Genomic DNA, 23593 nt, shown 5'->3' on the forward strand with positions numbered 1-23593 from the left:
CTCACAGGCCTCTAAGGCTGCAAAGATAAGCTATCTGGAAGTGGGAGGGGAAAGGACCTAAGCATGCCCAAATGGGCCCAGATAAAGAGGCGCACCTGATTTGATGATGAGACCCTTATTTGCATTAACAACCACAACTCCCCTGACCGCCTCAAGCATCATGGTATGCACATGACCCCACGCACGTGTCACACAAACACGATAACAAAGTTGGACAGGCTGGTGTTGAAATAATTCTGTAGTGCAGGCAGGCCCTTACCGTTTGGATATTCCTGCCTCAGCCCACCAACAAGTTAAGACATGTGGCCCTGCAACACGGATCAGAAAATGATCCTGTATTTCTTTTCTTAATATTTTAAAACTCATCTTTGTGTATGGGCGTTTTCCCTATGTCTGTGCACCGTGTGTGCAGTACTTTGAAGAAGCTAGGGAAGGCTTTAAGGTCTTCTGGGACTACAGTCACAATTTTGAGCAGCCATGTAGATGGTAGAAATTGAACACTGGTCCTCTGCAAAGATAGCCAGTGCTCTGAACCCGATGAACCATCTCTCCAGACCTTTCTTATTATTGCATTTTTATTCCCAGGAGCAACTTGGGAATAAAAGTTAGGTCAAAACATTTCATTGTGGTTGGTTTTACTTACTTTTTTTTTCTCGGGTTTTTCTGTAGCTTTGAAGCCTGTCCTGGTACTGGCTCATTTAGAACAGGCTGTCCTCGAACTCACAGAGCTCCGCCTGCCTCTGCCTCCCGAGAGCTGGGATTAAAGGAGTATGCCACCACCGCTCGGTGTTACTACTTACTTCTACCAGGGACAGAGAGATGGCTCAGCAGTTAAAAGAGGACCTGGGTTCAATTCCCAGCACCCACACGGCTGCCTACACCTGTCTGTAACTCCAGTGCCATCAGATGGAGCAAGCCTTTTCTGACCTCTGAGGGCATTGCATGGATGTGGTGCTCAGATACGCATGTAGGCAAGCCACCTATATGTATAAAAATAAAGTTTAAGGAAAAAAGTATCCTACTTATTGCATATCGTTTCCAGCTGTCAAAAGACCAGGAAAGGCCGGGCGGTGGTGGCGCAAGCCTTTAATCCCAGCACTCGGGAGGCTGAGGCAGGAGGATCTCTGTGAGTTCGAGACCAGCCTGGTCTACAAGAACTAGTTCCAGGACAGGAACCAAAAGCTACGGAGAAACCCTGTCTCAAAAAAAAAAAAAAAAAAAAAAAAAAAAAAAAAAGACCAGGGAACCCTCTATTGTGGCTATCCCCTCTATGCTGGGGTCCCGTGATAGAAATGGAAAGGCGGGGTTAGCTTTGACTTCCTAGAGACAACTAGGTCATGGGAAAGCAGATCCCACCCAGAGCAAAGCATTTTCCACAGCCTTGGTGCAGATGCAGCCCTCTGAGAGGAGGATGGATATTGTAGTCAGTGAACAAGTGGGTGGGTCTGTCCGTCCTCAGTAACTGAAGCCCCGAAAGAGACTAATATGTGTTTGTGGGGCATGGGGGTGGAGACACGATGGCTGATGTATACACAGTGAAGCTGGGTAGCACAAAATGCAATGTGAAAGTGGAAAAGAGAATGCTGGGGCAAGGCAGTGTAGTAAGGAGGAGGGCCAGGGAGATTGGCGAGTTGGTGGGTAAAGGATCATCCATAATTAAGAATGTAGTAAAATGCCCAAAGGAAGACTCCTAATATTCTGGTCAGCCATGCATGCTTTTAGTCACGACGCTGGGAAGCAGAAGCATTGGCAGGTGGTTCTCTGTTCTGTGTTGACAGCCAGCGTAGTCTACATAGAGAGTTCCAGGCTATCCAAAGATGAAGAATGAGATCTTGCCTCAAATATCAACAACAAAGTACGACTAAATCTCACAAGACCTCATTGAATGTTTCAATCCAGCTAGAAGATACAATTCCCAGCATTCCCAGTATAAACAAATGCTAAGGGTCAGGGATACAGTTCACATGGTGGAGTGCGTGCCTTGAAGGTATAAAGCTCTGGTTTTGATCCCTATGCGTGGAGAGAGCATGGCTTATGCACTCTGATCCTTACACACCGACACTGAAATATCATATTGTATAGCAAAAATTACGTGCAATTGCAGCATGTCAATTTTTATAAAACACGAAGGGCCTGGAGAGATGGCCCAATGGCTAAGTACATTTACTACTCAGTCAGGAAGATCAAGTACTGTTAAGACTGCTGGCTGCTCTTCCAGGGGAGCCAGAGTTCAATTTCCCATGTCACACAGGCACGCAGCTCAAGGAATGCTTGTAACTTAAGCTCCTAGGTATCTAACACCATCGGGACTCCTAGAGCACCTGCATACATACACACACACACACACACACACACACACACACACACACACACATGCAATAAAAATCTAAATAAATAAAGCACCAATTTAAAAAGAACGAAAGAGGCAAGCTTGCCACAGCTAGACCCGTAACTGCAGAGGATGTGGAATGAGGCATGTCCACAATCAATATTTTAATGATTTGAAGCGTGATCTCCTGGGTGAGAACCGCTGACTCTTGTCCAAACTAGACAGCACTGGATGCTGGCTAGACACTCCTAACGCATGGAGAGCATGGCAGAGGCACAAGCCCAAAAAGGTGAGGTTCCATTGTTGATGATTGTCACTTTCAGCTCTCACCCCAATGGAAAGCCACCTGGAAGGAAGGAATCTTAGTTAAAGAATTGCCTCTTTCTGATTGGCCTGTTGACATGTCTACGGGGCATTTTCTTGATTACCAATTCACGTAGGAGGCAACCCTCCATCAGTTAGGACTTAGTGACAAGGAGACAGTGTCTCACACAGGGTAGAAGGTTGCAGTTGCCACCGCAGGCGGTCTTCTAAACACTTGTGGGCAGCAGCACTCTCCCGTCCACACTCACAGACATTACACACACTGGTACATACAATACAATAAAATTAAAAAGCAAACAAAGGAGCTAGAGAAATAGTTCAATGGCTAAGAGTACTTTCTATTCTTGCGGAGGACACAGGTGTGGTTCTTGGAATCTACATAGGGTAGCTCACCACTGCCTGTAAGTCCAGTATCTGAGGATCCAACACATCTTCTGGCCTCCACAGCCTCCTGCCCTCATGTGGTGCACATAAACTCTTACAGACACATACACATAAATGAAAAAAATCTTAAACAGAAAAAAAGACAGCGAGGTCAAAAGAAGATCGTTCCATGGATAAGGTGCTGGCTGCCAGTCTGATATATGAGTTCGGTCACCAGGACCCAGGTAGTGGAATCGATGCCTTCAAGCTGCTCTCTGACCTCCAAGGCAGACTGTGGCACTGTCACACAGGCTCAAATAAACAAATGTAAATGGAAATTTTACATTTCAGAATTATTTTAGCTGCGCAGTAAGGGAAAGAGCTCCAGTCTAATACCAGAGGTGTCTAAGCAATGATTTCCATTTGTTTGGGGGACAGGTTCTCCCTACATTGCCTAGGCAGGTCTTGAACACAAGATCCTCTTGGCTCAGGTTATAAGAGCGTTTCATGGTACTGAGCTCTTCGATCGGATGGTTCAAATGGAAATTGAAGCTTTGAAATGAGCTGGAACTCCCAGAGTCAGAAACATGAACAGTAGCTTCCAGGTATGGAAATTACCATTCCAGCCTTACACAAAGACTTGAGAAGACACTTCTAGCTGAGATCCAAGCGTAAGGGTATGAGGGGATCTGCAGTAAGTGATTTAGGACCTCCCACCAATATTCAAATTCAGGGATATACTCCAGGTTCTTATATAAAGTGACAGTGGCTGGGGCTGGTGGTACCCCAGAAGTCCCATCATTCTTGAGGCAGAGACAGGTGGATCTGGATCTTTGTGAGTTCGAGATCTGCCTTGGCTGCATATTGCCATTTCACACCAGCCAGAGCTACATGAGACCTTGTTTAAAAATTAAAATAGAGTGTCTTGGACTTGATAGCTCATGTTTATCAGCTAGATTCTTTAGTTGAAGTATTTTTAGGGTTCAGGTGGCATGTCGATGTGTTGATATTGAGTGTGTAGTTCAGGAAATAATTGTTCAGACCAGAGGCTCCTGGTGTCTGATGCAAGCCCTTTATTATTCCTTGAGTTGGAGATGAACTGAGAGAGCAACCACAGCTGTTTGGTATTAACACCATGGAGTTGTCCTTCTAGTCAGCAGATAGCAGTAGCCCTTAGAGTTCTAAAACTGTTGGGGAGTAAACAACAAAAGATTGTATGGTGTATACTCAAATTTTATTAATATTTAGTTAATAATATTAGGAGGAGGTCATGAATCAACCTACCTCCACCTTAGGCTTAAAAGCCATCTGTTTATAAAGATAAACTAGATTCGTTCCTGCTTATGGTTAAACCTCTGTTTCTCAAGGATTGGGCTATGTCCCACCTGTAACCTTAACTACAAATGGTTCTGGAATACTGTTCCAGGAAATGGCAACCATGTCTTTGTTTCACCATCTTGCAACCCTACCTTTGTTTCAAAAGGTTGTTAAGACTACCTTGTTGTGACCACCTGTTGTTATGACGACCTTGTTACAATCACATTGTAATCATGTCTTTGTTTTTAGGAACTCATTATTGGCTACCTTGTTAGGCCTATGTTCTGCACCTGTAACCCCACCTATTTTGCCTGTCAAGTCCCCCATCTGGAAACCCCTACCCTTGAGCTATAAAAACCTTGTCTTCCTCACCTTTAATGGTGATCTCTTGAACCCCATTTTTAGGGAGTGACAGCCCAAGTATAAAAAAGCTTACTTTAATGAATTTGACCGTGATGATTTGGATTAGAAGTGATCTTTCTTCTCCAGTCTTTGGGATTAACATAGGAAGGGTGTGGGATGAGTGAGGACAAGGATTTAAGGATTCGATTAACTCTAAAGTAGCTAAGAAGGGAAGGCTGAGACATTGTTAGCTGTGGAAGGATACTTAAAGTTATGGAAGGTCATAGTTAAGAAAAAAGGGGAGAAGAAAAGGATGAATGAGAAAAGGCAGGAATTAAGAGGGGTGGGGTATGAATGGAAAAGTATTGGCCCAGGAACCCCAAGACCAAGTTCTCACCACCAAGGAGATTTATTTGCACCAGAGGGAGAGAGGACAGGGGGTAAGAGACAAAGACAGGGGGTAGAGGATGAGGGAGAAGGGGAAGGGATGGAAGAAAACGGAGCTGGGGGGGGCAGGGTGGGCCACAACCACTAATGTCTGCCTCTGGATAGAGGGGAGACAGATGTGGCTCATAGGTAAATGGTGGTTTATAAAGGTAAAGGGAGAGCCCTGTGTCAGGATGAGGTGTTTAATTTCAATTGGACATGTCAGTTAGATGAGACAAGGGGGTTTTTGATTGCTGGACTTTAATAATTTGATAGCTGGACCTTGATGGTCAGCCCCAGGAGGAGGAAGTGGCCAAATAAGGGAGTAGGCTTTGGTGCCTAGCTTTAGGAACATAATTTAATAGTTTTTAACAAGGCAGAGGGAAATGGGGAGAAGGGCAAGGCCAGCCAGCCATGCTCAAGTTGGCCAGAGTCCACTCAGGGTATAAGAGATGAGACTAAAGGTAGAGAATGCTTTAAACTGTATGGGATGAAGGAATAGAAAGAGTCCTAAAACCTAACTGAACAATATGCAAACAAAAAGAAAACACCTTGAGATGCATATTCGAGAGTTAAAAGTAAATAGAAAATAACAGTTAACAGAATACATATGGAATGAGATGCTGGCACAGCAGAGCTGAGTTTAAAGATGAAACTGTCCGATGCCTGTGGCTCTGGTGTGCTCCATTTGGTGTATGTGTGTGTGTGTGGGGGGGGTCCATTCATCTCTCATCCTCTGTAGCTGTGGGAGCTGGAGACCTGCCTCTCAGGTGCTCTTCTGGACTGAAGCATTCTCTGGTCTTTGGGCGTTTTGTTTTTAAGTTTTGAGACTATGTCTTATACTGTAGACTAAACTAGCATGGACATCAAGACCAGATCTTGTCATCCTCCTGCTTCTGACTCTCAAGGGTTGTGGTCACAGGCAGGCATCAACATGCCCAGCTTTTGATACTTGTCCTTATGTTGAGAGAGCTTACTTCACATACAACAGCCCTCCTGGAGGTGAATCCCTTTCTTCCAGGTGTCTGGAGGTTTATCTCCCTCCCTCCCTCCCTCCCTCCCTCCCTCCCTCCCTCCCTCCCCCTCCTTACCTCCCTCCCTTCCTTCTCTCATACCCCTCTTTCTCTTTTATCCCTCTTTCTCTTTTATCCCTCTTTCTTAGGACCTCATTCATTCAATTCTAATAACTGAATTAGTAGATAATAATAATCTAATTCTCTACACTGATCAAATTCCAACCTAGCTTTTTAAAAAAGTTTTATTTATTATGTATACAGCGTTCTGCCTGCATGTATGTCTGCATGCCAGAAGAGATCACCAGACCTCATTAAGGGTGGTTGTGGGCCACCATGTGGTTTCTGGGAATTGAGCTCAGGACATCTGAGAGCTGCCAGTGCTCTTAACCTGAGTCACCTCTCCAACCCCCCCCCCCCAAACTTTTTGTTATTTTGAGGCAGGTTCTCACCAAGTTGCTCAGGCTAACCTTGAACTTAAACTCGCCCTGTAGTAGAGGCAGGTCTTGAACTTTGTTCTCTCTCTCTGGTTTCTCTGTAGCCTTGGCTGGCTAGGCACCCACCTGGCTCTGCCTCCTGAGTACTGATGTTAAAAGTGTTATCACCACACCTGACTGCATCTATTTTTTCCTTTTTAATATATTTATTTTTTTAATCTACGTATATATGTAAGTGTGTACGAGTGCTCCTGCAGGCCAACAGTGTCAGATGCCCTGGGAGCTGAGCTACAGGCAGTTGAAGTCTGCCTGATGTGGCTACTGGGAATTGAACTCAGATGCTCTGGAAGAGCAGTACATGCATCTAACCACTGAGATCTCTCTATGGATCCAGCCTGACTGCATCTATTTTTTTAAAACAGGGGCTCACTAGTGTCCATCTGCTGCCTCTGTGCCTCTGACAGCAAGGGCTCGGATACTCAGGGCCATAGTGAGAGCCACACCAGGCGCTCCTTGGGGCAGTCAAGTGGATAGTTCCGGGCCAGTCCAAGCATTTGAACTCTGACCTGGCTATAAGAGGGAACTGTAACCTTCATAGCACCCACCAAAGTGGTTTTGGAGCAGGCAACTTTTATGAGCAAGAGGAAGAGGGGCAACCTGTGATATATATCAAGTTACCCCAAAATGAAAGGGATGGACTGGATTTAAAGAGTTGAAACAGGAGCTAGATGTGGTGGCACATACCTTTGATCCCAGTACATGGGAAGCAGAGGCAGGTAGTTCTCTGAGTTTAAGGTTAGCCTGGTCTATAGCGCTATAGAGTTCCAGGACAGCCAGGGCTAGAGAGAGAAACCCTGCTTCCATGTAGAAACTGAGGGGGGAAGGACAGGGAGTAGAGACAGCCTGGAACAGATGACCATATTTTTATCTGATTGGAAGCCTAAGTTTAACCGACACTATTTTGTGGTGCCTGACTGTGGTACTGACACTTGGGGGGTGTGGAGGCAAGAGGACCAGAACTTCAAGGTCATTCTGGCTACACAACTGCTCAGTAGTTAATCTCAGACCTGCACAAGACTGGGTCCCTGGGTCCCTGAGGAAGGAAGGGGCTTGCCAGGCCTTCTCTCTGTGTAAGAGGTTAAAGGGGTGCTGTAAAGTTGAGATTTTTGAGGCTCTAACTTGTGGGTGCTCCAACAGGCACGCTCTTCTGTACACACACTCCTATACGGAACTCCAGTTAAGTTCATGGGGTGCAATCTTTTCTCTGGTCTGTCTGGGGTGAAAAGACGTTTGCTTCCATCTTCAATGAAAGGTCTGGTGTGGTGGCAAAGGCCTTTCAACCAAGCAGAGGCAGAGGTGGATGGGTGTCTATGAGGTAGAGGCCAGCCTGGTCTTCATGGTAAGTTCTAGGTCATCCAGGTCTGCTTCGTGAAACCCTGACTATGAAACAGGAATTCAGGCTCGGGAGGCAGTGCAGTGGTTAAGAAGACTTGCTGGGGAGCAATGAAGACCAGAGTTGAACATCTATAACCCGTATCATGACCCACGTGGTCAGCCCACAGCTGAACCTGTGGCACCCCAGTCCAGGTGGAGCAGAGACAGGAGGATGCAAAATCGGAGGTAAAGAGAACAGGCCTAAGAGGAAGAAAGAATGGCAGAGATGTCCAGCGCCCTCTTCAGAGCCCCCCACCTGACACTCCCGTAAGATACTTTTTAAAAAACAAAGAGGATGCTGCTTGGCTGTGTAACTCTACAACTGACGTGATTTCAGTAAACTTCCACAACTTTAAACATGGTGCCCCCTCTCTAAGAGTGGGTACTGAACACTTATGTACCTTATGAACCCATACCGCTTGTGCTGGGAATCACACCCAAGAGTTCTCAAATGCCAGGCAATTGCTCTAAGTCTGAACTCTCTCCACACCTCTTTGATGAGTCTTCCGTCAGAGCTATTTGGAGCCGGCTGTGTGGAAGCACCCCCTAGGGTGGTGACTTTTGCATATGGTTCTTTGAGACCTGGAACCTGTTTTCTTCACAGGAGCTCAGGCTGGAAACAGACCAAACACCTAGGGTCAAACAATCCCAGGTGAACTCCAAGATATTTCAATTATATATTCGTTATTATAAGGGGCAAACTCACAAAACAGGAATGAAAAGTTCAACCTCAGCTGTGTGGCCTGGGAACCACAGAGAATGAACCCTGGGCCGGTTGAGAGTTTTCTCCCAGTACCCAAAAGGCCACACCCTAACCTGGTCCGACCTCTTAAAAGATTGGCTGACAGATTTCCCATCACAAACTGGCCTCTAGCTCAAGACCTTCATTCTTAGGCGCTGCATAGCTGCCATCAAGCAGAGCCAACAGAAACAGGGCATTTAAAATCTAAAGTCCATTCTTGAAGAGAAAGTAGGTGGTACTGGGGATTGAACCCAGGACCTTACACATACTAGGCAAGAGTGTTACTTCTCACACACACTCCTGACCAAGACCCATTTATACTATGGGTGGTTATCACAACGGCCTTTGGTTTTTTAGGGGTATAAGAGTTTTGGGTCAGGGTCTCACTATGTACCCCAGCCTCTCAAGCACTGGGATTATAGGACTGTGCCACTGATGCCCAACTTCCAAAGTTTCTTTCCTGGCCTTGCTGTTGCCTAGACTGGCATCTAACGTGAGCTACTGCTTTCTTAGCCCCTGGAATAGCTGAGACTGTGAAGTCCCTACCTGTAAAGAAGATTTTAGTGTATAAATACGGTAATAGATGTAAGTGGTGAGGAACTTCGTCATTCCATAGCAGAGTCAATACAACAGACAGACTCAGTTCTCAGCACTCCAGGAAACTGGGTATTCTGTATTAGCTCCCCGAGTTCAAGACCAGCCTAGTTTACAGTGATATCTCAAAACAAAAGCAAAACAAAAACAGGACAATGAGGTGGTACACAATTTTGGTGAAAAATACTGAGGCAAACTGATGAGTGTTGAAAACTCCCATTTTCAAATGCCAGCATACACCTCTAAACACAGTATGTGGAAGACTAATACAGGAGGTCACAAGTTCCAGACCAGCCTGGATTACATAGCAAGACCTTTAAAAAACAGAGTGACCACAAAAGAACACACATGCTTGACATTAGAGAAGGCTTTTCTTTTTACATTAAAACCAAAACCAAACTTAAAATTTTATGTTTAATTATATGCAGCTGTGTGGGCAGTTGGGCATTGTCTCAAACAGGTATAAATGCATCAATTTCATAGACCAAGGTGGGGGGGGGGGAAGAAACCTATGCTTGGCCCTTTTAGCTATCTTGTATAAATCAATCACTTATACTACAACCAGGTACATACAAGCAGGTGATTGCGATGCTTGGGATACATTTGTTGTGTTTCTAAGAGAGTTGTTTTCTCCACCTTTGAGGTTATAATGAACGCAGTCACCACAAGTAAAGTCAGAAGCAGGACAGAGAACCCTCTCTGGTTTGGTCCCTGGTCATTACTAAAATTAAATTCAAATAAGAACATAATTTTTCTTTTAAAAGGGGGCGGTCAGGGCCTTGCATGTTTGGGCTTCTTCTCCCCTCCTTTGCTGCAGGTTCCCTCTGTGGCTTTGGTGGTGAATAGCTCGTGTCACTGTGGGTGGCACTGTCCCGTGAGAGCGGGCGAGTCTGCTTCTCTAGGTGAAGGGGACCACAGGGAGCGTCTAGGACGGGAAGTGCCTGGATCACAGTTGCTGCTCTCTGGACATCCTCCCCAGTCCTTGGCCTCCTGTAGGAACTCGCCCTCACCCCCTGCAGCCGCCTGCTTGCCCACAACTGCCTCGTTGGCTCTCTGCATCTTTTCCATCCTCCTCCTCTTCTCTGTCAGCTGCTGGTCCCCGGTTCTCTCATTAGCACCCCCCTTGGCAGGTGCCTCTCTGCCATCCTGTGCCTTCTTCCTGTTGTTGATGGTGACCTCAGCACTGGTGTCCACAGCCGTGTCTGACCATAAATGGGTCAAAGTTCAACGTCATTGGTAAAAAAGCAGCAGAGGAGACAGGTGGTCTGTGGCAGCAGGGAGTGGGGAGCCAGGACCAGGGAACGATGTAAAGATGAGTTTTCAATCAGTGAAAGGCTTGGTTTTTATTAAAAAAGAAAGACATAGGTGGTTTACAAGAACTGGCATCAATGAATTTTTGTTGGCAACTACCGGAGGAACATTTACTTTAAGGATCACTAAAGGTCCCATGATTTATAAAGCAGGTATTTTGACTCCTTTGGAACTCCTTGAAGCAGATTAAACCAAAACAACTATTGTGATTGTTAGAATGAAAACTGGAAAGAAAAAAAAAAACAAAACAAACAAACAAACAAAAAAAAAAACGAAATGCCAGACCTGCTGACTAGATTCGCTGGTTGTCTGGCCTCTCACCACTCGAGATCTTTGGGTGTGCAGATCTTCAGGGGCCTGCCATCGTTTCCAGTGTAGAAATAAGGCCAAAGTGCACCCCGAGGACAGTCGCTAGACCTGTACAGAAGGGACTTATCACGCAAATTGTAGAACGAAACCTCATGTATTTCCGAGTCTAAAAAAATTCCAACCCTATTGGGGTTTACTTTTGGCAGAAGACGGATTAGCTTATGGCCCAATGCGAGGTAAGTTTTCCCATCGCATAGCCCAACTCCCCGAAACCTCTTGTGCACTGAGAACGGTCGGTTTCTACTATCGCTCCTGACCCTTCTCCTGGGGAAGGGCTCTTGGCAAATCCCTAGGAGCCACTCATGCTTCTTCTCCACGTCTACCTCCCAGTACTGTCTGCCGGAACTGTACCCCTCAGACCCCAGAACAATGGGGAGCCCGCAAAACCTTCTGTGGCTACGTGGTACCCTTGGCGTGATCTCATATCGCGCAATTTTTTTATCTCTTGAGATGTTAAGTTTATAGTTCGCTGTTTCAGGATCCAGAAGTACATCCACGTGAAATCGCGTAATGATTCTGTCCAAGCCTGAATACTGTGGAGGAAACTGGTAGCCATACTCTGTTGGCCGAATCGAGAAGAATGCAGGGCGCTTTAAGGCTCTGTACCTCCTGTAGGAGTCTTTAACACTTGCCAGCAAGTCCAGTTGCGACTTTACACAGTTGTTCCTTACCTCTGCCAGCAGATGCTTCAATGAAGCGATGTGATCTGAGAATTCTTTTATGTTGGCCTGCATTTTGGATAATCCAGTTAGCTCTTCATTTTCTAACTCCTCAAGAATGCTCTCTCGTTGCTCCCTGAGAAACAACCAGTATTGTTGGTATTCAGACGTCAACTCTTCTCTTCCGTGGTCTGCCCTTTTCTTCAGTTCTAGCCATCTTTTCCTTTGGGTGGCAAGGACTTTCTCAACCGACTCTACTTTCTCCCTCCAGAGCTTAACGTAATACTCAGTTTGTTTCCTATGACAGAGGGTGGCAACTTCCATGGGCAAAACGAAGTGAGATGTGGGACTGGGGGAGCAAACCTCTTGGTCCTGCCCACAGGAAAGGGCCAAAGGCTGCGCCTCTCTGGAACGTTCTCCTATCTGCCTTTGCCTCCGGCCTTTTCTTACCGGGAGCCACTTGGCGACTTCAGTGAGTTTGCTCAGCGGCTGATTACTCTGAAAATTCCTTTCTGGACAATTAACGTGGCAAACAGGGCAGGAGAAATTATCCTTTAGATCCTTCCAGAACGCACTGATGCAGGAGAGGCAGAATTTATGCCCACACTCGATGGTCACTGGGTTCTTGAAGTTCTCCTTACATATGGGACAGTGGGTCTCTGCTGGGAGGTCAGCCTGCCCTGCTTCAAGCTCTCTGGAGCCTGTGCAAGGCGGCACAGAGCTTGTGGTAGAAGACAGGTTACTTCTGGAAGGCCTGCTTCTCTGCATTTTGAAACTAGCAAGCTCTCTGGTCCTCCCTGAGATGTGAAGACCGAGCAGCTTTTAGCCTACTGCCTTGTTGACGCTGGCTTCTGCAAACTTGGTTAACCCGATATACCTTACAGCAGAGAGGGTAGACCGAGTCCGGAGCTTAGGGCTACTGCGAATTAGAACCCAAACAAGGAAGTTTTCTTGTTCAAGAAAGTTGTTTTACATCCAAGAAAATAAACCCTTCCTATGGGTAAAATGGGACAGGAGATTAAAAATCAGACTGTGTTATCAGCACTGTATCAAAACAGCCACGTGAGAACCCTATGTATACCGGGACCCAAGTTCAATCCCTGAGCCTCACATTGTGGGACCAACTCTTGAAACTTGCCTTTCAACCTCCACTCTCTTGCTGTATGGACACATGACCCATTTGAGAGCACACATGTGCACTGAATAAATGTGAAAGAATTTCGGAGCATAAAAATCATTAGGTGAAAATGCAGGCCATCTATGCTACAGATTTAACTCACAAAATCAATTATAAGCAAATAGCAACACGAGCTGGTAGGACTGACCAGTGGTCAGAGCACTGCCTGCTCTGGCAAAGGGCCAGGGTTCAGTTCCCAGCACCCACATGGAGGCTTTCAACCATGCATAATTCCATTTTCAGGGGATCAGAGACCTTCTTCTGAATCTGGGGGGGGAGGGGGAAGCACAGACACACATGTGATACACATACATACATGCAAGCAAACCACTTATACACATAAATAAATCTAACACAACAAACAAAACAAAAACATAAAATCCGGCACTATAAGCCAGGCTTAGTGGTGTCTATTCCTGTAACTCCAAAATTTGGGAGGTAGAGACAAGAGGATTAGGGATTAGGCCTTCTAGACTATCAGTTCAGCCTGGGTTGTTTCAAAAAGTAAATAAAAAAAAAACTTAATAAAAACAATGGGTGTGATCTGAAGCATCTATATTTACATCACTAAGGAGGTAGAGGCAGGATAGGAGGCATTCAAGACAGCCTGGCTACACAGGGAGTCCCAGGACAGGCTGAGGTATATGAGGTCAAGAAAACAACAAAAATTATAAACAAAAAATACTAGCAGGACACGGTGGTGCAGGCCTTTAAACCCAGCACTGGGGAGGCAGAGGCAGGTGGATCTCGGTGAGTTCAAGGTCAGCCTAGTCTACAAATCAAGTTCTAGGACAACCAGGGCGCTCTTGAAACCCTGTCTCTAAAAACAGACAAAACAAATAAAACAACAACAAAAACACCTATCAGGGCTGGAGAGGTGACTCAGCTATTTGACCTCAGGTTCCATTCCCAACACCCAAATGTCACAACTCACAGCTCACAACTGTCTGTAACTCCAGTGGGTTTCAGATACTTTCACACCGACATATATGCAGGCACACACGTGCACACACGCACACACACACGCGCACACGCGCGCGTGAGTATCTGAGCTCCTGGCTGGACAGCCCCACTCTCTAGGCCCCAGCCACCATGGTCACATTTCATGCCCCTCCTCTATATCCCCATCACAGCCCCAACATCAGCAAATCCGTGAGGCACAGACTAGACCGGCACGGATTAGAGGAGACAGCAGTGTAAGAACACAGTCAACAACATAAGGAGCAATATGGCACGCCACCAGAACCTAGCAGTTCTACAACAGCGAGACCTAGACAATCCAATGCAGGTGAAGCAGAAAAAAAAAAAAACAACCTGAAAAATAACTTTATGAAGATAATAGAGGCCCTTAAAGAGGAAATGAACAATTCCCCTAAAGAAGTGGAGAAAAAGACAAACAAAAAATTGGGAGAAATCAATACATCCCTTAAAGAACACCAAGGAAGCCAAGAAAAACAATCATATTTATGAAGGAAACAGTTCAAGACTTGAAAATTGAAGTAACTGCAAATAAAGAAAACATAAACTGAGGGAATTCTGGAAATGGAAAATCTGGGTAAATGGACAGGAACTACAGATGCAAGCATAATCAACAGAATATAAAAGATGGAAGAGAGAATCTCCGATATTGAAGATAGGATAGAGAAAATAGATTCATTGGTCAAAGAAATGTTAAATCCAACAAATTCCCACATAAATCATCCAGGAAATCTGGGACACCATGAAGACCAAACCTCATCCACTAAGAGTGAGAAACTTCAACACCCCACTCTCACCAATGGACAGGTCTGCAAAACAGAAATATAACAGAGAAATAAGGGAACTAACAGATGATATGACTCAAGGACTTAACAGGCATTTATAGAATATTTTGCCCAAACACAAAAGAATATACCTTCTCAGCACCTCGTGGAACCTTCTCTAAAACTGACCACATACTTGTTAACAAAGCAAACCCCCACAGAAACAAAAATATTGAAATAACGCCTGGTATCTTATTGGATCATCATGACTTCAACAAAAATACAAATTGTAGAAAGTCTACAAACCCATGAAAACTGAACAATCCTCAACTGAATCACCAATGGGTCAAGGAAGAAATAAGGAAATTGAAGACTTCCTAGAATTCAATGAAAATGAATACACAACATACCCAAACTTATGGGACCTCATGGAAACAGTGCTAAGAGGGAAATTCATAGCACTAAGTAAGTGCCTACATAAAGAAAGTGAAAAAAATCTCACACTATCGACTTAACAGCACACCTGAAAGCTCTAGAACAAAAAGAAGTAAACTCACCCAGGAGGAGTAGACAACAGGAAACAATCAAATAAATCAATAAAACAGAAACAAAGAGAACAATACAAAAAAATAATGTAACACAGAGTTGGTTCATTGAGAAAATCAACAAGACAGACAAACCCTGATTTAACGTAAGCAAAGGGAAGAGAGAGAATATCCAAATTTATAAAATCAGAATTGAAAAGGGGGACATAACAGATACTGCGGATATCCAGAGAACCATTAGGTCACACTTCAAAAACCTGTACTCTACACGATTGGGAAATTTCAAAGAAAAACAATTTTCTTGCTAGGTACCACATACCAAAGTTAAATCAAGACCAGATAAACAATTTAAATTAGAACTATGGCCCCTAAGGAAATAGAAGCAGTCATTAAAGTCTTCTAAGAGAAAAAAGCTCAGGGTCGGATGGTTTCCACTCAGAATTCTACCAGTACATCACAGAAGAGCTAACACCAACACTGCTCAAAGTGTTCCACAGACTAGAAACAGAAGGAGCATTGTCAGCTTTTTTGAGGCTACAGTTTCCCCGATATCCAAACCACACAAAGATGCAACAAAGAAAGAGAATTACTCTCCCTCACAAACATTGACACAAAAATACTCAATAAAACACTGGCAAGCCGAATTCAAGAATCCAAGAAAACATTAAAAAAAAAAAAAACCACCTACCATAATCAACAAGGCTTTATCCCAGAAATGCAGGGATGGTTCAACATAAGAATATCTATCAATACAATCCACCATATAAACAAACTGAGAAAATACACACACACACATGATCCTCTCATAAGATGCTGAAAAAGCTTTTGACAAAATCCACCACCCCTTCATGATAAAGGTTTTGGAGAGATCAGGGATACAAGGACCATACCTAAACATAATAAAGGCAATAAACAGCAAGCTGACAGCCAACATCAAACTAAAAGGAAAAAAAACCTCAAAAGTGATTCCACTAAAATCGGGAATAAGACAAAGCTGTCCACTCTCCCCATATCTAGGTAATATAGCACCTGAAGTTCTAGCTAGAACAGTAGGACACCAAAAGGAGATCAGGGGGATACAAATTGGGAAGGAAGATGTCAAATTTTGCTATTTGCACTTGATATGATAGAATACATAAGTGACTCCAAAAATTGAACCAGGAAACTCCTACAACTAATAAACACTTTTAGTAATGTGGCAGGATATAATACTAACTCAAAAAAACAAAAAGTCAGTAGTCCTCCTATAGGCAAATAGGCTGAGAAAGAAATCAGAGAAACATCACCCTTTACAATAGCCACAAATAACAAAATATCTTGGGGTAACTCTAACCAAACAAATGAAAGACCTGTACAACGATACCTTTAAATTTTTGAAGAAAGAAATTGAAGAGGGGGGCTGGAGAGATGGCTCAGAGGTTAAGAGAACTGACTGCTGTTCCAGAGGTCCTGAGTTCAATTCCCAGCAACCACATGATGGCTCACACCCATCTATAATGAGATGTCCCACTTTCTTGGATAGATGGGATAAACACAGTCAAAATGAAAATCTTACCAAAAGCAATCTACAGATTCAATGCAATGCCCATCAAAATCCCAACACGATTCTTCACAGACCTCAAAAGAACAATACCCAACTTCATAGGAAAAGCAAAAAACCCAGGATAGCCAAAACAAACCTATACTATAAAGGAACTTTCAAAGGCTTCACTAGGAGGCGCCCGCGCCGGCAGACGGAGCTGGGAGGCGCCCGCGCCGGCAGACGGAGCTGGGAGGCGCAGGCAGGCAACGACGGCTGCCGAGACTGGAGGGGACCAGCGCAGCGGCAGAGGTCGCAGGCGACAGGGACCAGCGGCAACACCGAGAGCAGATCGCCCCACTACAATTAAATCAAAGAGGTAGGCCTTTGGTTGGCGAGGGCCCTGGCAAACGGGGAGCCGGGACCGGTTCCGGAAAACCCTTCTTAGGGGTGAGAGGGTTCTTGGCCCCCAGCAGGAGCCAGGAAACAGAGCGAGGGCAATTAGTAAGAGAAGCCTCTGGCCAGCAGAGAAACCTGATCTGATTTTAAAAGACCAATTAGATAGCATTGAAAGGAGGAGATGGGCAGGCGCCAAGGCAGAACATCACCCATTAATCAGAAAAACAACATGAAAACACCAGATCCCAAAGATCTTACAACAGAAAGATTTGAACACCCTAACACAGAAGAAGTGGAAAAAATTGACTTTATGAAAGCAATAGAATCCCTTAAAAAATATGTAATAAACACCCTTATAGAAATGGATGAGAAGAATAACAAAAAGTTCGAAGAATTAAGTAAATATGTACATGAGACCCTGGGAAACCAAGAAAAAACGATCAAACAGGTAATGGAAACAGTGCAAGAATTGAAAACTGAAAGGGAAGCAAGGAAGAGAACACAAAGGGAAGAACAGCTGGATATGGAAAATCTAGGCCAACGAGCAGAGTCTACAGAAACAAGCATAATCAATAGACTACAAGAGATAGAAGAAAGAATCTCAGATGCTGAGGACACCATAGAGAAAATAAATGCACTGATCAAAGAAAACAGCAAAGCCAACAAATTCTCATCACAAAACATTCAAGAAATATGGGACACAATAAAAAGACCAAACCTAAGAATTATAGGAATAGAAGAAGGAGAAGAATCACAGCTCGAAGGCCCAGAAAATATTTTTAACAAAATTATGGAAGAAAACTTTCCCAACATAAAGAAAGTTATCCCCTTGAATATTCAAGAAGCATACAGAACACCAAACAGACTGGATCAAAGAAAAACTTCCCCTCGCCATATAATAATCAAAACACAAAATAGACAGGTTAAAGAAAGAATATTAAGAGCTGCAAAGGAAAAAGGCCAAGTAACCTATAAAGGTAAACCGATCAGAATTACACCTGACTTCTCTATGGAAACCATGAAAGCCAGAAGGTCCTGGATAGAGGTACTTCAAAAGCTAAGAGACCATGGATGCAAACCCAAACTTCTGTACCCTGCCAAGCTAGTGTTCACTATCAATGGAGAAAACAAGACATTCCAGGATAAGAACAAATTTAAACAATACGTAGCCACAAATCCAGCTCTACAGAAAGTAATAGAAGGAAAATCGCAACCCAAGGAATCCAACAATGCCAACACTGACTACAATAACTCAGGCATCTAGTGAACCTTCACCAGCACAACTCAAAGAAGGGACACACACACAAACTCTACTACCAAAAAAACAATAAGAATAACCGGAGTAAACAACAATTGGTCATTAATATCACTTAATATTAATGGTCTCAATTCACCTATAAAAAGGCACAGGCTAAGAGATTGGATACGAAAACAGGATCCAACATTCTGCTGTTTGCAAGAAACACATCTCAACCACAAAGACAGGCATCTACTCAGAGTAAAAGGTTGGGAAAAGGTCTTTCAAGCAAATGGTCCTAAGAAAAAAGCAGGTGTGGCCGTACTAATTTCCAACAAAACGGACTTCAAACTAAAATCAATCAGAAGAGATCGAGAAGGACACTTTATACTCATAACAGGAACAATTCATCAGGATGACATCTCAATTCTGAATATCTATGCCCCTAATATAAAAGCACCCACTTATATAAAAGAAATATTACTAGAACTCAAGGCAGACATCAAACCACACACACTAATAGTAGGAGACTTCAACACACCTCTCTCTCCAATGGACAGGTCAATCAGACAGAAACCTAATAGAGAATTAAGAGAATTACTGGAGGTAATGAAACAAATGGACTTAACAGACATCTATAGAACACTCCACCCAAATAGGAAAGAATATACCTTCTTCTCTGCAGCTCATGGAACCTTCTCAAAAATTGACCATATACTCGGAAACAAAGGAAGCCTCCACAGATACAAAAGAATATCAGTGTCCACCTGTGTCTTATCAGATCACCACGGATTAAAGTTAGAAGGCAACAACAATGCTGCCCCCAGAAAGCCGACAAACTCATGGAAACTGAACAATCAACTACTGAACCACACCTGGGTGAAGGAAGAAATTAAGAAGGAAATTAAAGTCTTCCTTGAATTTAATGAAAATAAAGAGACAACATACTCAAACCTATGGGACACGATGAAAGCAGTGCTAAGAGGAAAGTTCATAGCACTAAGTGCCCACTTAAAGAAAACGGAGAAAGCATACATTGGGGACTTAACAGCACACCTGAAAGCTTTAGAAAAAAAAGAAGCAGATGTGCCCAGAAGGAGTAGAAGACTGGAAATAATCAAACTGAGGGCAGAAATCAACAAAATAGAAACACAGAAAACAGTCCAAAGAATCAATGAAACAAAAAGTTGGTTCTTGGAGAAAATCAACAAGATAGACAAACCCCTATCCAAACTAATTAAACAACAGAGGGAGAACACGCAAATAAATAAGATCAGAAATGAAAAGGGGGACATAACCACAGACACAGAGGAAATTCAGAGAATCATTAGATCTTACTACAGGAGCCTGTATGCCACAAAACTGGAAAATACAAAAGAAATGGACATCTTTTTAGATAAGTACCATATACCAAAGCTAAACCAAGACCAGGTGAAAGATCTAAATAGACCTGTTAGTCGCGAAGAACTTGAAGCAGTTATCAAAAATCTGCCCTCTAAAAAAAGCCCAGGACCAGATGGTTTCAATGCAGAATTCTACCAGAACTTCCAAGAAGAGCTAATACCTATTCTCCTTAATGTATTTCACAGTATAGAAACAGAAAAGTCATTGCCAAATTCCTTTTATGAAGCTACAGTTACCCTGATACCAAAACCACACAAAGACCCAACCAAGAAAGAGAACTACAGGCCTATCTCACTCATGAATATCGACGCAAAAATTCTTAATAAAATACTGGCAAACCGAATTCAAGAACACATTAGAAAAATTATCCATTATGATCAAGTAGGCTTCATCCCAGAGATGCAGGGCTGGTTCAACATACGCAAATCTATCAATGTAATCCACCATATAAATAAAATGAAAGAAAAAAACCATATGATCATTTCATTAGATGCTGAAAAAGCATTCGACAAAATCCAACACCCCTTTATGATAAAGGTATTGGAGAGACTAGGGATACAAGGGTCATACCTAAATATAATAAAAGCTATTTACAGCAAACCGACAGCTAACATTAAATTAAACGGAGAAAAACTCAAAGCCATCCCACTAAAATCAGGAACAAGACAAGGATGTCCACTCTCTCCATACCTCTTCAATATAGTGCTTGAAGTTCTAGCAATAGCAATAAGACAACATAAGGGGATCAAAGGGATTCGTATTGGAAAGGAAGAAGTTAAGCTTTCGTTATTTGCAGATGATATGATAGTATACATAAGCGACCCCAAAAACTCTACCAAAGAACTCCTACAGCTGATAAACACCTTCAGTAATGTGGCAGGATACAAGATCAACTCGAAAAAATCAGTTGCCTTCCTATACAGTAAGGATAAGGAAACAGAGAGGGAAATCAGAGAAGCATCACCTTTCATGATAGCCACAAAGAGCATAAAATATCTTGGGGTAACCCTGACCAAGGAAGTGAAAGATCTATATGACAAGAACTTTAAGACTTTGAAGAACGAAATAGAAGAAGACACCAGAAAATGGAAGGATCTCCCTTGCTCTTGGATTGGGAGGATCAACATAGTAAAAATGGCAATTCTTCCAAAAGCAATATATAGATTCAATGCAATCCCCATCAAAATCCCATCAAAATTCTTCACAGATCTGGAGAAGACAATAATCAACTTTATATGGAAAAATAAAAAACCCAGGATAGCCAAAACAATCTTATACAATAAAGGAACGTCTGGAGGCATTACCATCCCTGACTTCAAACTCTATTACAGAGCTACAGTATTAAAAACAGCTTGGTATTGGCATAAAAACAGAGAAGTCGACCAATGGAACCGTATAGAAGACCCTGACTTTAATCCACAAACCTATGAGCAACTGATTTTCGATAAAGGAGCTAAAACTATACAATGGAAAAAAGAGAGCATCTTCAACAAATTGTGCTGGCAAAACTGGATTTCAATCTGTACAAAAATGAAAATAGATCCATGTCTGTCACCATGCACAAAACTCAAGTCCAAGTGGATTAAAGACCTCAATATCAGTCTGAACACACTGAACCTGATAGGAGAGAAAGTGGGAACTACACTACAACAAGTGGGCACAGGAGACCGCTTCCTACGTATAACATCAGCAGCACAGACAGTAAGGGCCTCATTGAATAAATGGGACCTCATGAGACTGAGAAGCTTCTGTAAAGCAAAGGACACTGTCGCTAAGACAGAAAGGCAACCCACTGACTGGGAGAAGATCTTCACCAACCCCGCAACTGACAAAGGTCTGATCTCCAAAATATATAAAGAACTTAAGAAACTAGACTGTAAAAGGCTAATCAACCCAATTATAAAATGGGGCACTGAGCTGAACAGAGATCTCTCAACAGAAGAAGTTCAAATGGCCAAAAGACACCTAAGGTCATGCTCAACTTCCTTAGCGATCAGGGAAATGCAAATCAAGACAACTTTAAGATACCATCTTACACCTGTCAGAATGGCTAAAATCAAAAACACCAATGATAGCCTATGCTGGAGAGGTTGTGGAGAAAGGGGTACACTTATCCATTGCTGGTGGGAATGCAAACTTGTACAACCACTCTGGAAAGCAGTGTGGCGGTTTCTCAGAAAATTTGGGATCAACCTACCCATGGACCCAGCAATACCACTCTTGGGAATATACCCAAGAGAGGCCTTATCATGCAACAAAAATATATGCTCTACTATGTTCATAGCAGCATTGTTTGTAATAGCCAGAACCTGGAAACAACCTAGATGCCCCTCAATTGAAGAATGGATGAAGAAAGTATGGAATATATACATATTAGAGTACTACTCAGCAGTAAAAAACAAGGACTTCTTGAAGTTTGCAGGCAAATGGATGGAAATAGAAAACACTATCCTGAGTGAGGTAAGCCAGACCCAAAAAGAGGAACATGGGATGTTCTCACTCATATTTGGTTTCTAGCCATAAATAAAGGACATTGAGCCTACAATTCGGGTTCTTAGAGAAGCTAAAGAAGAAGGAGAACCCAAAGAAAAACATATAGGCATCCTCCTGAATATTAACCTTCATCAGGCGATGAAAGGAGACAGAGACAGAGACCCACATTGGAGCACCGGACTGAAATCTCAAGGTCCAAATCAGGAGCAGAAGGAGAGCGAACATGAGCAAGGAACTCAGGACCGCGAGGGGTGCACCCACACACTGAGACAATGGAGATGCTCTATCGGGAACTCACCAAGGCCAGCTGACCTGGGTCTGAAAAAGCCTGGGTTAAAACCGGTCTCACTGAACATAGCGGACAATGAGGACTACTGAGACATCAAGAACAGTGGCAATGGGTCTTTGATCCTACTGCATGTAGTGGCTTTGTGGGAGCCTAGGCAGTTTGGATGCTCACCTTACGAGACCTGGATGGAGGAGGGTTTTCCTCGGACTTCCCACGGGACGGAGAGCCCTGATTGCTCTTTGGGCTGAAGAGGGAGGGGGAACGGATTGGGGGAGGGGGAGGGAAAGGGGAGGCGGAGGTGGGGAAGAGACTGAAATATTTAATAAATAAATAAATAAAGAAAGAAAGAAAAAAAAAAAGGCTTCACTATCTCTGACTTCAAGCTCTACTATAGAGTTATAGTAGTAAAAACAGGTTGTTATTGGCATAAAAACAGACACATTGATTAATGGGATCGAATTGAAGACCCTGACATTAATCCACACACCCATGAACACCTGATTTTTGACAAAGAAGTTGAAATTGTACAATGGAAAAAAGAAAGCATCTTCAACAATTGGTGCTGGTATAACTGGATGTCGACATACAGAAGAATGCAAATAAATCCATATCTGACACCATGCACAAAACTCAAGTCCAAGTGGATCAAGTACCTCAACATAAATCCAATTACATTGATAGCAGAGACACTGGGAAGTAGCCTTGAACACATTGGCACAGGAGACTATTTCCTGATTACAACACCAGTAGCATGGACACTGAGAGCAACAACTAATAAAAGGACCTCCTATAGAACACGAGCAAGGATGTTAGGACCACGAGGGGTGCACCCACCCACTGAGACAGTGGGGCTGATCTATTGTGAGCTCACCAAGGCCAGCTGGACTGCGACTGAAAAAGCATGGGATAAAACCGGACTCTCTGAATATGGCGGACAATGAGGGCTGCTGAGAAGCCAAGGACAATGGCACTGGGTTTTGATCCTACTTCATGTTCTGGCTTGGTGGGAGCCTTGCCAGTTTGGACATTCACCTTCCTAGACATGGACGGAGGGGGGAGGACCCTGGACTTTCCACAGGGCAGAGAACCCTGACTGCTTTTTGGACTGGAGAGGGAGGGGGAGAGGAG

The 23593-nt window shown here is 43.6% G+C and overlaps 1 protein-coding gene across 1 annotated transcript; it reads right to left on the minus strand.

Moving 5' to 3' along the window:
* Positions 1 to 10173: 10173 nt before the first annotated feature.
* Positions 10174 to 12468, minus strand: LOC126493525 (tripartite motif-containing protein 60-like). The gene is made up of 2 exons (XM_050130540.1): positions 10954 to 12468; positions 10174 to 10504 (listed from the first exon to the last, which is right to left on the minus strand). The coding sequence occupies exons 1-2, from the start codon at positions 12426 to 12428 to the stop codon at positions 10174 to 10176; spliced, it is 1806 nt and encodes a 601-aa protein (XP_049986497.1). The 5' UTR covers positions 12429 to 12468.
* Between the last annotated feature and the right edge of the window lie 11125 nt (positions 12469 to 23593).

Source organism: Alexandromys fortis, unplaced genomic scaffold (assembly GCF_014885135.2).
Source record: "Alexandromys fortis isolate MF-2015 unplaced genomic scaffold, M_Fortis_MF-2015_v1.1 scaffold_309, whole genome shotgun sequence".
Lineage (NCBI taxonomy): Eukaryota > Metazoa > Chordata > Mammalia > Rodentia > Cricetidae > Alexandromys > Alexandromys fortis.